Source organism: Silurus aristotelis (assembly GCF_946808225.1).
Source record: "Silurus aristotelis genome assembly, chromosome: 20".
Taxonomy (NCBI): Eukaryota; Metazoa; Chordata; class Actinopteri; order Siluriformes; family Siluridae; genus Silurus; species Silurus aristotelis.
In genome coordinates, this window is record NC_139593.1 from 21694598 (window position 1) to 21709348 (window position 14751).

The 14751-nt window shown below is 43.0% G+C and overlaps 2 protein-coding genes across 5 annotated transcripts in view; one reads left to right on the plus strand and one right to left on the minus strand.

The window, feature by feature from the left end:
• Positions 1-14751, plus strand: part of slc5a10 (solute carrier family 5 member 10) — a 55437-nt gene that overhangs the window by 30319 nt on the left and 10367 nt on the right. For all 4 annotated transcript variants that reach the window (XM_083521841.1, XM_083521842.1, XM_083521843.1 and 1 more), the window contains one exon: positions 2056-2191. In XM_083521841.1, coding sequence (XP_083377967.1) covers positions 2056-2191 — 136 coding nt within the window. The remainder of the gene's footprint in view (positions 1-2055; positions 2192-14751) is intronic.
• Positions 493-11957, minus strand: fam83gb (family with sequence similarity 83 member Gb). Its single transcript, XM_083521833.1, has 5 exons — positions 10878-11957; positions 7115-7282; positions 5954-6078; positions 3260-4496; positions 493-1666 (listed from the first exon to the last, which is right to left on the minus strand). The coding sequence occupies exons 1-5, from the start codon at positions 11331-11333 to the stop codon at positions 1271-1273; spliced, it is 2382 nt and encodes a 793-aa protein (XP_083377959.1). The 5' UTR covers positions 11334-11957; the 3' UTR covers positions 493-1270.

Here is a 14751-nt window from a genome sequence, read left to right on the forward strand (position 1 = left end):
AAAAAATATATATACACCAAGACATCAGACAAAAACTTAGCTTGTACAACAGCACCAGTTTTTAAATAGGATTAGCGGAGTAGGATTGCTAGCTTGGGGATTAATGCTAGCTAGAGTGTTAAATCATTTGACTTTCACAAGTGACATCAGGCGGCTAAATCTATACCATGGAAAGAAAAAAACTATTCAGTATATGCCAAGGTTGTAGTTATAAGACAAAATCAGGTTTGCTAACCATGAAAATAGTTAGCAATCTGCCTAAAAAAATAACCAGGTAAAACTTTCCATCTCACTTTAAATTCTTTCAGGCAAAACAAACAAACGTCTGCTGGTGAAAAAACCTGCTTTAATTACTTTCAACAACATGGCTGAGCTCCAGAAACAAGTAACATTTCCTACGTTGTGAAGAAGGTCAAGCAAAACGATATTTCTGAATCTCGCTAATGTTGTACTACCAGATTCATCTTAAGTAACATCAAAGACCAGGAGATGAACATTCTCAAAATATTTTATTTGATTTATTCTTCTACATCACTAGATACATTACCTCAGCTGGGAAAGGTCTCCTGCTCTGAGAAGAATACATTGTACCAAGGAGGAGTACCATTAAAAAAATCTTAACACTTCTGTCAGAAAATCTGATCCCCCGAAAGAGGAAATCTGGTCAGAATAAAGTAGAGATCGTATGTGCAGTACGACAGAATACGATTCCAACACTGTTTTTGTTTTGTTAGATTTTTGTCTCTAAACAAAAAACTGCTTTGTAACATAATTGTTCACCCACCACAATCCCAAATCTATCACCATTTCATTTCACAGCGACTCCCATCACATGGTGCGTGAGACTCAGACTGTCCAGCCTGAATTAATCATTAGTTATGCTACGCTTTTAACTGTAAATCCATGTTCACGTTGAGCCCTCGCTCCTCCAAACTTCTATTCAAACATTAGCAAACACATTCCAACAGAAAAATATTGTAGCGTGACAGTTATGATAAAGACCACCATTAAGCGTTCCTCCATTTTCCTTGATCTACGGCCGCCATTTTTAAAACAAGATCCAAATGTACCACATGCGGGGAAGTTCTGAAAGCAGTTTGGAGATTAGATGTGGAAATCCACCAACCCACACCATGTGATTGGTCCAAAGTACCTCAGGGTGTCAGAATACACACGTTCGATTGAGAAAAGTTTTAAGGTTTGTTGTAGTTGCATGCTAATGCAAATTAGCGGATGCTGTTTTAGTCCTGAGTATCCCAGATAAACAGGGTTAGCTTTGCTTGTGTCCGTGTGCAAGCTTTTTGTCACCCGTAACTCCCGGAGCCCTGCCCTTGAGGTTTCGGAGACTGGAGAGTTTTGAAAGAGGAATTCCTAAAGGCATCTGTGTCTCGTTCCTGCGTGGTGAAGGGGATTGGTTGTGGCAGACACGTTGTGTTGGTGACTGGCTAGTTTTGAGTCCTGTGGACTGGACCCGTTTGCAGAGGGAGCGGCTGGGGCGGGCGGCATCAAGCTGCAGCGTGGCCAGTTTGCCCTGCCAGTACCGGTGGCCTCCAATTACACGGGTGCTACTTTTCGGAGGGCGATGGTACGCTCCTGGTTTGGCGATCACTACTTTGGCTCCATTGTAGGCTTCACGAACAGAAGTGATTTCGATTGGCTGATAGGCCTGTGAGGGAAGAAGGAAGTTATTATAATAATTCTAAAATTAAAAAATAAATCATAGATACATCTAATGTTGATTTCCGTTGAGATATAGACAACAAGAAATAAATTATTATGCTTACATTTTTCAGATTTCAAATACATTTTAAAAAACTCTTTGCTAAGAGTTAAGCCTATATAATTTATAGCAACTATGCTTGTAGCAATCATGTAGCCAAAATGCTTAAGTAATTTGTAGCTTAACAAATACCACAACATACCATTACTTTTACTGAAATAGTGTTTACATACAAAGATTTGCTAATAGTTTGTGAGTTTCTTTTGCTAAATCAGGGCACATTCTCACACTTTAGGTACAACTTGCATGATGAACTTCATATTGTGCCACTTTAGGTGATCGTGCAGAGATCTCTTTCTGCAAAAAACCTGAGCCACGCTAAAGGAGCATCGATCTTCGCCAGCTATCTGAAAATGCTACCAATGATCTTCATCATCCTTCCTGGCATGATCAGCAGGGCACTCTACCCAGGTATTACACAACATGTCATATACAGCACCGGAAATGATATCGCAGAGCGAAATTTCATTATAATATTACGCCAAGATAATTGTATATTAATGAAAAATATATACTCTTAATAACCAACATGGCAAATTTCATCCAAAATCCAGCTACATCACATTTTCATTAGCTAGGAAACTCTGGGGTAACAAAAGGTAACTAAGGTAGGAAATTAAGTCCTAAGTAATTGAGATATATATATATATATATATAAATAAAAAAAAACAGATTACCAAACATTATAAATCATGGCATCTTGAAACCAATTATTTTGCTGTGACTTGCACAAACGAGCCTTCTGGGAAGCCGTTATGGAAAGTGTCCAACAAAAATGCGCATCATTTTCACATAAATAAGGTTTCATGGGTTAGATGACACGAAAACAGACCAACTATTGCTTGTATGTATTTGATTTAACACTTTGTAGCTTGGCTAGCTTGTAGAACATGTAATTCTGATATTTCACTTGCTCAATACTGATACCAGGGGGCTCCCAGGGGAACCCTGGCGCTTCTGCCAAAATGGATGATTCACATCTACCTGGAGGCACTTATCAAACCTGGCTCTGGCTTGATGTTTGATTAAAGCTATAATTGTGGCTCGGCTTCAACAGTCATCTCTGTGGCATCAAAAAAGCTTCAAGAATGCCTCATTTGCAACTTGGACACTAACCCCCCTCTTAGACATAGTTTTTAAGAAGATATTTCTTGAAAGCCCATTTTCCAGGCAACTAAGACTATAGTCTATAGTGTCACTCTGTTCTGTTTGCAAATTCACATCAGATGTTCGAGATGTGTCCGTTTCTTTAAACCGATTAAAGTCCTCACAGCATGTTTGAGCCTGCTGGAACGCACCTTGACACACCCCGGTACATTTCCTAGCATACAGGCAAACATGGCCTACAAACACACCTCTATTACCCGCACATACTTGGTACACACCCAAGTTTATAGAGGCTGGCTAGAAAGATAACATACACATACTGGTGATAAAAATCACTTTCCATTTTTACTCAAACACACACTTTCCACCTACCTTTCCTGTGTATCTGTTATGTATGTTCAGCAAGTTCCTGTCTGTAGAATCCAGATCAGAGCTTCTGTCAGGCCTCAGGTCCAGCATGGATTGTGAGAATCGTGCCATTATGTTTACAGAGGTGTGCTCTCCAAGCCGGCCCGAACCGTTAACAAGCCTGCTGTGGTCCGTTTCTGTACACTCGTAGTACTCGTCTGATGCGGTCGAGCCCTCGTCTTGTGCCGAGTGGGACAATTCAGCACTCCCGTTACTGTCCGTGTCATTGTCTTTAGATTTATCTGCGTACTGATCGGCGGACGCTGAATTCGGTGTCTCAAGTGCTTCCCCATACTCGCCCGAGCTGGAATTCTCATTAGGCTTCATTTCACTTCTCCTGACCATGCTGACTTGGACATTTTCAGGTCCATCACCTGGGGTCATTACCAGCTGAAGGGTGCGTGGCTTTGGCACAGGAGGTCCCGGTGGAAGTTCGTTTGTCTGAGCTTTGTCCTGAAGAGGCTGCGTTTGTTTAGTAAGCAAAACAGAGTTGTCAGGTTTTACAGTGTCCGGGGGTGCAGTTGACAACTTGTCCTCTGAGGGAACATTTGGTTTAGCCACTGGTTCCTCATGGGGGTTTGGTGCATTTGTTATTAAGGTGTGGGTACCTTTAACACGTGGACTTGCCTTTTCAGGCAGCGGCTCTTCCGGTGGAGCAGTAAAAGGGTCTTTAAAACGAATGGCCTGGGATGTTTCAAACCGCTGCGAGCGCATCAAGTGCGACTGCAGCGGCTTGCTTGTGTCCCGAATGTTGATGAAACCAATGACGTCACTGGGTGGATCTGGTTCGGGCCATGTGGGCAGGTAGCGAATGAGCTCTGCCTTTGGTAACCCGATGAGCCCCGGGTGTTTGGGCATATCATCAATTACCTCCCGATGGCGCTTAACCAGCCGAGGCAGGGGATTCTGCGAGCTGTCCTTCGGGCTCGGGGCTTTGTCCGATGAGGTTCGGCTTGCCGTATCCACCAAGGAATATTTAGGATTGATGAGTTTCCTGGCGACAGCCGCTGATGGCACAGTGACTGGTGCGGGGACAGGGACTGGCTCGGGCTCAGGGAGGTTAGTCAACTGAATTTTGGAAAGGTTAACACCACGGGAGGTTAAGTAGAGCTCACGGAATTGCTTGTCGAAGGTCTCCACTGCCTGTCCAGTTAGGACCGTGATGAGGTTGCGGTCTAAGCGTGAAGCTGTCCATGTAAAACTGAAACACAAAGGATTTTCGATTAAATCCAACTGATTAACGATATTCTTGTTAGTTTTTATCGTTCACTTATCATTTATTAGTCTGAACAAACCCAAGCATTAACAGTATGTGCTGTTATTTTCTAATAACACCATGCTCCAAAGTGTTTTTTTTATGCATTTGTATTTACATTTATGTTTACATTCACAAAACATCATTCTATCACAATAAAAAACTTTTACTTATTATTACTACATAATAATCCCAATTTCTGCTGCTGGATTTCTGTTTTAATGGTTTTGAATTATTAGTCATCCTGTAAAAGCAGCCCTTGTGCAATGCAAACAGTTATTTTTTTTGGCAATTATTATAAACGCTAATAGCAGGGATTTTGTCCACACAAGTTAAAGCCCTAAGTGCATTCATTTCTATATAAAAACAAACACACCAAACAAGCTAACAACCTAACACATCAGTTCACAATGAATTGCCTTGGGTTACCTGACAGCTCATTTTGTAAGAGATAAAAGACACTATAATCTTTGCAGGTGTCAGACTGCAAAGTCTATAAACTTTACTGACAAGATATTAGATACTCCAGTTATAATACTCCGCCTTACCTCAGTTGAACCAAGTCGTTAGTTCAAACTAATTCTATCTGAATAGGTTGCAATAAAGAGAAGTTCATGCCGGTGCTTTTATGGGGGGGGAACACTTAGTGTGTTATTACAATGAATAGGATATCGTTTATTCTACAGTAAATCTGATTGGCCATGACGGTTTGTTGATTAGTTTTCTACAGCAGTAGCTCTGACCCTGATTCCTGACTATATTATATTATATATATATATATATATATATATATATATATATATATATCTTGTTTTTAAAGTGGTATCATTTAGTGGTAGACGCTACAAGATGACCCAAAAAAGATACTAAATAATAAAGAAGGGAATCTGCAAGGTCAGCGCTCTGGAAACGACTTTGCACTTTATGGTTCCTCGGTAACATGACAAGTTTGTTATTAACTAAAAGAAAAAACTTGGGAGTGTACAGCTACGATAACATTAAGTCTCAGAGATTCCACAACATTAAACGTAACTGTAAATGGATAAAAAAATAATTATTGCGTTAGTATGCTATAAAATCGTTTAGTACGTAAAGTTAAACGCGCAAATGTGAACGACTTCAGAACTGATCTGGATTGAAGTTAATCCCTAAATTACAGTTTGCATATGAAATGAAACCGGCTGCAGTAAATATGCACCTGATGGACATTCTACTGCTCAAAATTTTACTGCTCACACACTGAAAAGCAGTTGTGGCTCGATGATCGCTCACTGCCATCTTCCAAAAGAACCCCCCCCCCCCCACCCCAATACCAGAGGCCTATAGCTAGGATTTATGAAGACGGATGTTTATGCTCTGAGCGACAAACCTATACATGGCACACTGCACTTATACACACACACCTGTAGGATCCTGAGACTGCGCGATCTCCATCCACGAACATGAACTTCTGGCTCAGTACGCCTTGCACCTTCTTAGACGAACGCGTGTGGAACTCGGAGCCTCCGGTGCAGCGAACCCGGAGATACTGAACGCAGCAGGAGACAAAGAAAAAAAACAAGCTTAGTGAACTCCAGATCCAACCTTACAGCTTCTCTCCATGCTACATTTAAACATCCGTGACTGAGAAGCCTGCTGGTGGTAGTGACGTTTTGTGGGGGATTTAAAGTGCACCAAAAGGTCTGAATTAAGAGTGGAGCCAATGACCTGGTGCAATGCAAAGGTTTGATCACCATTGCTAATGTGAAGCAAGGTGCTGGAAGCATCATGGAGTAATTGGTCATGGCTTAAGGCAAAGTTTATGTTCTTCATTAAAAATATTCAAACATCCTGTGAAAACCATTTATTGGAAAAAACGGAGCAGACGTGTGAAAGAGGGAAACAGTCTGGAGATTGTGGAGATTTGTGAAGCCACAAGGGTGTTTGTGATTTAGGTGAGAAAGTGAGGAGGCCTGGGGTGCAATAATCAGTCACATCCGTTCCTTTTTTAAAAGGGCTAGAGCGCTATAGCCGGAGATCTTCCAATCCTCCAACCCCTGGAAAGCAGATCTTCAGTGAGCTGGCTTTGTGCATTGTCATGCTGGAACAGGTTTGGGTCTCCTGGTTCAAGTAAAGAAAAGAAATTCATGCCGCCACATCCAAAGGCGTCCTGTGCAACTGTTTGCCTCCAAATTTGTGCCAAGAACCACAACGTGTGGGTGGAAAAGTCAGGCGTCCCAATACTTTTGACCACACTTTTTTTTTTTTTCTGTGAAATCCCCGACTCGAATGATGGAAGTTAAAAACATAATTGATGTGAAAGACATTTAATCTTTCACTCTTGTAAATATTTCGCAGGCCTTTTGTTTTTTTATTGCCGTTATTCTCACGGGACAAGAATGACTGGCATGTTCAGAATGTTCATGCACACACCTAAAAATACAAAACACACAGAACAGCAGCAGCATTTACACAGTGCCAGGAGAGGTCATGTGATCCAAGGAACCAATGTGTGGCTGTAAGAGTGTGTGTGTTGTGTGTTGTGTGTGTGTGTGTGTGTGTGTGTGTGTGTGTGTGTGTGGCACCTTTAGGTGGCCGTCGTGCATGCCCGCTCTGTCGCACATCTGCAGGAAGTCCTGAACGGACGCTTGCTCGATGATGATGTACAGCGCCACTTTTCTCCTAAAACCAGCATCCAGGAGGTCCTTGAAGATGTCCACGTCGGTGAAAACGTCCATGACGATGCCGATGAGCTGGAAAACATGACGTACATGCACGTGAATTTGATGTGCAATATTACTGACCGAGGGTCTTCGTTCTTATCAGTTAGAAGCCCCGAATGAATACTTTTTTATCTGGTGTAACTGCAGGCATGAAAGCTTCCAGCTACAGGAACCCTTATAAGGTTTCAAGTAAAACGTAGTTTAAACTACACAATAAGGATCACTTCTACCATCATAATATTACCAGGAGTCTGGAACTGCTTGGTGGCAGCGGCAGTCATAAAAATAATGCCTGCTTGATCTTTTTACAGTAAACTAAGAATAAATGCGTGTTAACGGTGTGGCACAAAAGTGCAGCGATTTATTATTCTACATATTAATATTTTACAGATTTTCCGAAATTTTTGCTTGTTCACTCGAACTTTAATTAGCACACATTAACTGTATTCGTGTGCGATGATCGATATTACTGGTAGCTGAACTATTGGCTGGACGTTAAAACCTATTCGCCCGATAAAAGCACGTGAAATAGGAAAAGGGGCGAGGCTTATTTTCGAACAGGTTTCTGTTGTACTGTTTACATCTTGTTAATCAGAATCTCTCACAATGCTGAACTCTGCTCGATTCAGTAGAGTTTGACAGACCGATGCTAGACTTTGGCTTCAGCGACAGGAAGCGGGACCTCACTGTAACCTGGAGCTTGTGATGGAGTTACACCTGATGGGTGGGGCAACACTGGAATGACTGGTTGAAGTACACGGGAGATTTGCACCTGCAGTAACGAGTGACGTATCGGATTACCGATGTGTTGGACGTGTAAGAGCTCGTATTAATAAATAGCGCAGTGTATCGCAGCTTTCGAATGCTTGATTGCTTTCCCAGATCGCAATGTCCTTTATTTATCAGTAAAACAAAAATATTATCATTGTAACGCAAATCTAAAAAAAAACCCTGACTACCGAAGACGTTTAGGGATGCAGTCGTATTTGATGATAATCATGTGCCGAATAAAATCCCACCCCTTTTTTATATTTAATCACATATTATAATTAACTCTTACATCAAGCGATTATGATGTTAATTATGCAATACATCAATCAAGCGATGTTGTTTTTTCACCTGTTCGGATAAACTCTCTGCTTTCACCTCTAAGGTGACGACACGCAAACGGCTGTAACACACCTACATTCACTCACACACGTTTTTCTTGTTAGCTTTATGAAGACCTGGCATTGAGGCCATTATTAAGCAGTGAATTAATGCTAGACCCCAATGCACGGATTCTAACTTCTAAGGACTTGGACAAAGGCAGGACTGTGAGTTTGTGGGGACCGAGATATAAATCCCCCTCCCCCACACAGCCTTCTTTTTTATCAAAGAGCGCTCTGTGCATGAACAGCGCCCTGACAATGAGGGTTCGAATGCTTTTACGAGGCAGTAAAAAGGCGCTCTGTGTGTGTGTGTGTATATAAAGTCCTCATGTTTGCACGCATTAATACAGAAGCACTGACAGCATGTTTTAACGCGTCGTCTCGTGTTGTGTCAGAACGTTTGCAGATGTGTCAGCGATGACTGCCCCGAAAGCAGGACACAAAAAAAACGTCTGATTCATTCTGACTAAGTCTGGCCGGCTCTGCTTTTTTTTTCTTCCTATTCTTGCATTCCGTCCAATCAGCACTTCCTCTCAAACACTGAAGGATGGGTTTGGTCTGTGTTTGCAAACCTGGCGTTCTCACGCATACTCTGCCGTTCCCCAGAGGGTCTTTAAACACCCGAGTTTCCGCTAAGCATTCACGCCGTCTTGTCGGACTCGCTCGTTTCATACGGCGGCCGCTTTCAGGTTGTTTGTTATCCCTCTGCGCTTTTGGGAGTCAAAGTATTTAATGGGAAATCCCAGACCGACCACACCAATGTCTGAGAGCTGTGTCCCAAACCACACAGCTACTGAACTAAACAGCATAGTGAAGCAGTCTGGCCCCAGGACAGGCCTGGAGCTACAGTATGGGCCATGATGGCATGAAGGGTTGGACGTAAACCAAAATCTTTGCATGGTAGATTGTGCTAACCCCCTACAGACATGCTACGATGCTATGAATGGCTCAACAAATATGATTGGCCAGTTTTTTTGGTAACATGACCCAGCACAGCAGCCTTAAACGATAATGAACGTATCATGTACACAACTAGGGGCCGGCTCGTTATTGAGTAGCCCTTGAGTACATGCTATGAGCGGCTCAGTGATTCTGACGCTCAATTTTCTGAGAAAATGTTTAAACACGTGGGTTTATATCAGTTTGCTCATTTAACTTCGTTGTTTTTATGTATTTGATGTTGCGTGGTTAATTTTGTAGAAGGATCTGAAATTTGTCATTTCCAATAGATTTTTCTATTGTTTTACTGCAACTGTCAAGTTATTTTATTTCCTGCACCACATATGTGTTATTAAATTGTATGAAGTTTAACCATGTTGCCATTTGGCATTTTTCCAGAATGCATCAACACCTCACATATATACAATTACAGCTCACACCCTGATGTCATTTCCTTATCAGATCCTAAAACACATTTATGGCCACACCAGCGCATTGTGGTGTTATTGTGTTTGTTGTGTTGTTCTCACACAAAAGGACTCCAATAAATCTGTAGCAGTTATTTACATTTTATTACTTCAACAGGATTTGAATATCATGATATGAAACGATAAAACATGGCTGTGTTTGTGTTGTGTATGAGGAATTTTAATGGCTCTGAAGGCTTCAGGAGACAAACCATGCATCCGTTTAAACAAAACAGCTGACCATAGTCTCCAGTGGTGTTTGTAGCCATATTAGTGCAATAATGGCCGTAAACAGAGAGGGCAGTAGAGTACCATATTCACGAGTCACTATGCAAACTCAAGTTTTGTCTAAAATCTTGTCCATCTGTATGAAAACATCTGGCGAAAAATTTATGCTACGTTCAAACGGTGCAGGTAGCCAGTCATTGTAGTATAAAGTCATCAGCAGGCTTCTAACATCTGGTTGGCGTAGTAACTCATCATCGGTTGGTGCAACTAATGTTCCAATTTTGACCAAAAGATCAGGACCTGTTCATGTCTTCTCCTATTGCTCTGAATTTGATTAAAGTCAAATAATTCTCTGGACACGCCCACATTAAAGTCACCAGGTCCTGCTGAAAGTCACTGCTTTAGGCTGAAAAAAGAAAACACTTGCAAAGCACTCGCTCTTTTCCATCTTCAGTCATGAAACTGAAACTCGGAAAAGTCAAATATACAGGATACGACCAGGATTTCAAACAAAAATTTTAGTAGAGGGGATTAGCGAAGGATGACATGATAACCGCAGTGGCCACGCCCCCCGAAAATGTTATGCTAGTTAGTTAGGGTGGTGTGCAAATTGTACCAATGGATGGGTTATTACTTAAGGATGGATCAGAAGAATTACATTATTAATCGCTATGACTAAACCCTGACAAAGGTGTGTGTGTGTGTGTGTGTGTGTGTGAACACGTGTAGAAAACTCTAGATGGTATATTGTGTATTTTCATTTTTTTTTTTAAGTTAAAGTTGTCGGCTCTACAGAAGAGCGTGGACGCAGGATTTATTGCGTCACAATGTATGAGGTACCTTCTGCGCCTGCGCGATAGTCTTCCTCACCACCTCCTTGATGTGCGCCTGGCCGTCCACCGGTGGCTGCATGTACACGTTGACCCTCGTGACTCCGCGGTACGAGTTACAGTCGGGCCAGCCCAGGTCCAGGTCCGGGATGGAGATGTCGGAGCGGTCGGGCCAGTACTGCAGCGACAGCGCGGGCTCCCCCAGCACCGCCGAGTCGGGATTGGTGGGCTCGGCCCCGGGCTGGTACTGCTCCACGGTGCGGCAGAGGCGCTCGAGCTCAGGCTCGGACAGGAAGGGCCGCAGCTCGCGTTCTTTCACAAACGCGTCAAAGGCCTCGCGACCGCCGGAGATGAGCGCCTCGAGCGCGAGCCGCTGGTCCTCGCTGTAGAGGAACTCCGGCTTGGACTCGCTCACGCGCCAGTTCACGTGATTGTCGTCGAGACATTGTAATTGAGACAGAGCCATTTTTTTATATAAGAAAATAAATAACAACTAAACACTGAAATTAATAAATAACCGAAAAGTTACTCCGACGCTGCCTTAATACCGGGGCGCGCGCTCCCAGGCGTAAAAGTGTTCCTCGTTTGTATAGAAAACTTCATCATCATCATGAGTTATTAGTATTATTATTATTATCGTTACTAATTATTTTTTATATATAATCTAAGCCAGGTCCATTCCGCGCGCGCGATCCTGAATGATCCTGGTGCTGGTTCATGGTGTCTCGCGCTCGTGAGATGAAGTGCGCTCGAGTCTGTAGATCAGCTTTCAGTCACCCAACAGGTAAAAGGAGGACAAAAGCGTCCCCGGAGACGAACCTCCTCCCACCGGTCCACAGCGCACACACCTTACACACACACGCCTTACTGCCTCACGTGACCCTGACTCTCAAAGCAGACACCGCGTCCGGTCTCCGGTACACCGCCTGTGCGCGAGCGCCGGCAAAAAAAAGTCTCACCGACCAAAAACTTTCACCGGAACCCGGTGGTAATAAAAGTCTCCCGGTCCACGTTCTGCTCTCCACACCGTCACCGGGAAGAGGAAGAGGAGAGGCCGCGTCTCAAGCACAATCCCCACACACTCTCTCTTCTCTCACACACTCGCGCACACATTATTTCTTCTTATCCGCTATAAAACTCTCATTCACATGATGACGCGGCGCTGAATGTTGGCACGCGCGGGCGCACGCGGGGCGGAGCTGGTTCTTATTGGCCAAAAAAGGGAAACCGGGACTTTCACTTCCTTCTTACACACACTCACACACACACACACACTTTGTTCACACGACATTAGTTATCTAACGTTTCAGGCAGTAAAGATAATAATAATAATAAAAGTGCAACAACACAATAATAATATCACTTTAATTCTTTGTTTGTGCTGTTTGTGTTTTTAGCTCTTTCAGTTTCCTTGTTTCTTTTTCTGTGTTTTTGTTTCTGAAGTGCTATAATGCGTTTAGTCATTCATTAATTTACTCACATTCACTCTCTCACATTCACACACACACACACACACACACACATTCACTCTCTCACATTCACACACACACACACATTCACTCTCTCACATTCACACACACACACACATTCACTCTCTCACATTCACACACACACACACACACACACACACATTCACTCTCTCACATTCACACACTCACATTCACACACACACTCACATTCACTCTCTCACATTCACACTCACATTCACACACACACACACACACACACACATTCACTCTCTCACATTCACACTCACATTCACACACACACACACACACACACACATTCACTCTCTCACATTCACACACACACACACACACACATTCACTCTCTCACATTCACACACACACACACACACATTCACTCTCTCACATTCACACACACACACACATTCACTCTCTCACATTCACACACTCACATTCACATTCACACACACACTCACATTCTCTCTCTCACATTCACACACACACACACACACACTCTCACATTCACATTCACACACACACTCACATTCACTCTCTCACATTCACACACACACTCACATTCACTCTCTCACATTCACACTCACATTCACACACACACACTCACATTCACTCTTTCACACACACACACACACACACACACACACACACACACACACACTCACATTCACTCTCTCACATTCACACACACACACACACACACACACACACACACACACACACACACACACACACTCACATTTACACAATCACATTCACTCTCTCACATTCACACTCACATTCACTCTCTCACATTCACACACACACTCACATTCACTCTCTCACATTCACACTCACATTCACACACACACTCACATTCACTCTCTCACATTCACACTCACATTCACACACTCACACTCACTCTCTCACATTCACACACTCACATTCACTCTCTCACATTCACACACTCACATTCACACACTCACATTCACACTCACATTCACACACACTCATTCACTCTCTCACATTCACACCCTCACATTCACTCTCTCACATTCACACACTCACATTCACACACACACACACACACACACATTCACAGCCTCACACTCACATTCACATACACACTCTCACATTCAATCTCTCACATTCACACACACTCACATTCACACACACACACACACTCACATTCACACACTCACACTCACACTTACACACACATTCACTTTCTCACATTCACACACACACACACACACGCTCACATTCACTCTCTCACATTCACACACAAACTCACATTCACTCTCTCACATTCACACACACACACACACACTCACATTCACTCTCACATGCACACACACACACACTCACATTCACACATTCACACACACACACACACACACACACACACACACACACACACACTCACATTCACTCTCACATGCACACACACACACACACACACTCACATTCACTCTCTCACATTCACACACTCACATTCACACACACACACACACACACACACACACACACTCACATTCTCACACACACACACACACACACACACACACACACACACACACACACACACACACACACACACACACTCTCTCTCTCACATTCTCACACTCACATTCACTCTCTCACATTCACTTTCTCACATTCACACACTCACTTACTCTCACACTCATATTCACATACACACACTCACATTCACTCTCTCACATTCACACACACACACACACACACACACACACACACACACACACACACACACACACACACACACACATTCTCACATTCACACACACTCACACTCACATTCACTCTCTCACATTCACACACACACACACACACACACACACACACACACACACACACACACTCACATTCACTCTCTCACATGCACACACACTCACATTCACTCTCTCACATTCACACACTCACACTCACATTCACTCTCTCACATTCACACACACACACACACACACACACACACACACACACACACACACACACACACACACACACACACACATTCACTCTCTCACATTCACACACACAAACACACACACACTCACACTCACATTCACTCTCTCACATTAACACACACACACACACACACACACACACACTCTCTCACATTCTCACATTCACTCTCTCACATTCACACTCTCACATTCACACTCACACTTACATTCACACACACACACACACACACTCACATTCACACTCTCACATTAACACACACACATTCACTCTCTCACATTCACACACTCACACACACATTTACTCTCTTACATTCACATTCACTCTTACATTCATTCTCTCACATTCACATTCACTCTCTCACATTCACACTCTCACATTCACACTCACATTCACACTCTTAAATTCTCACATTCACACTCACACACACAGTCACAC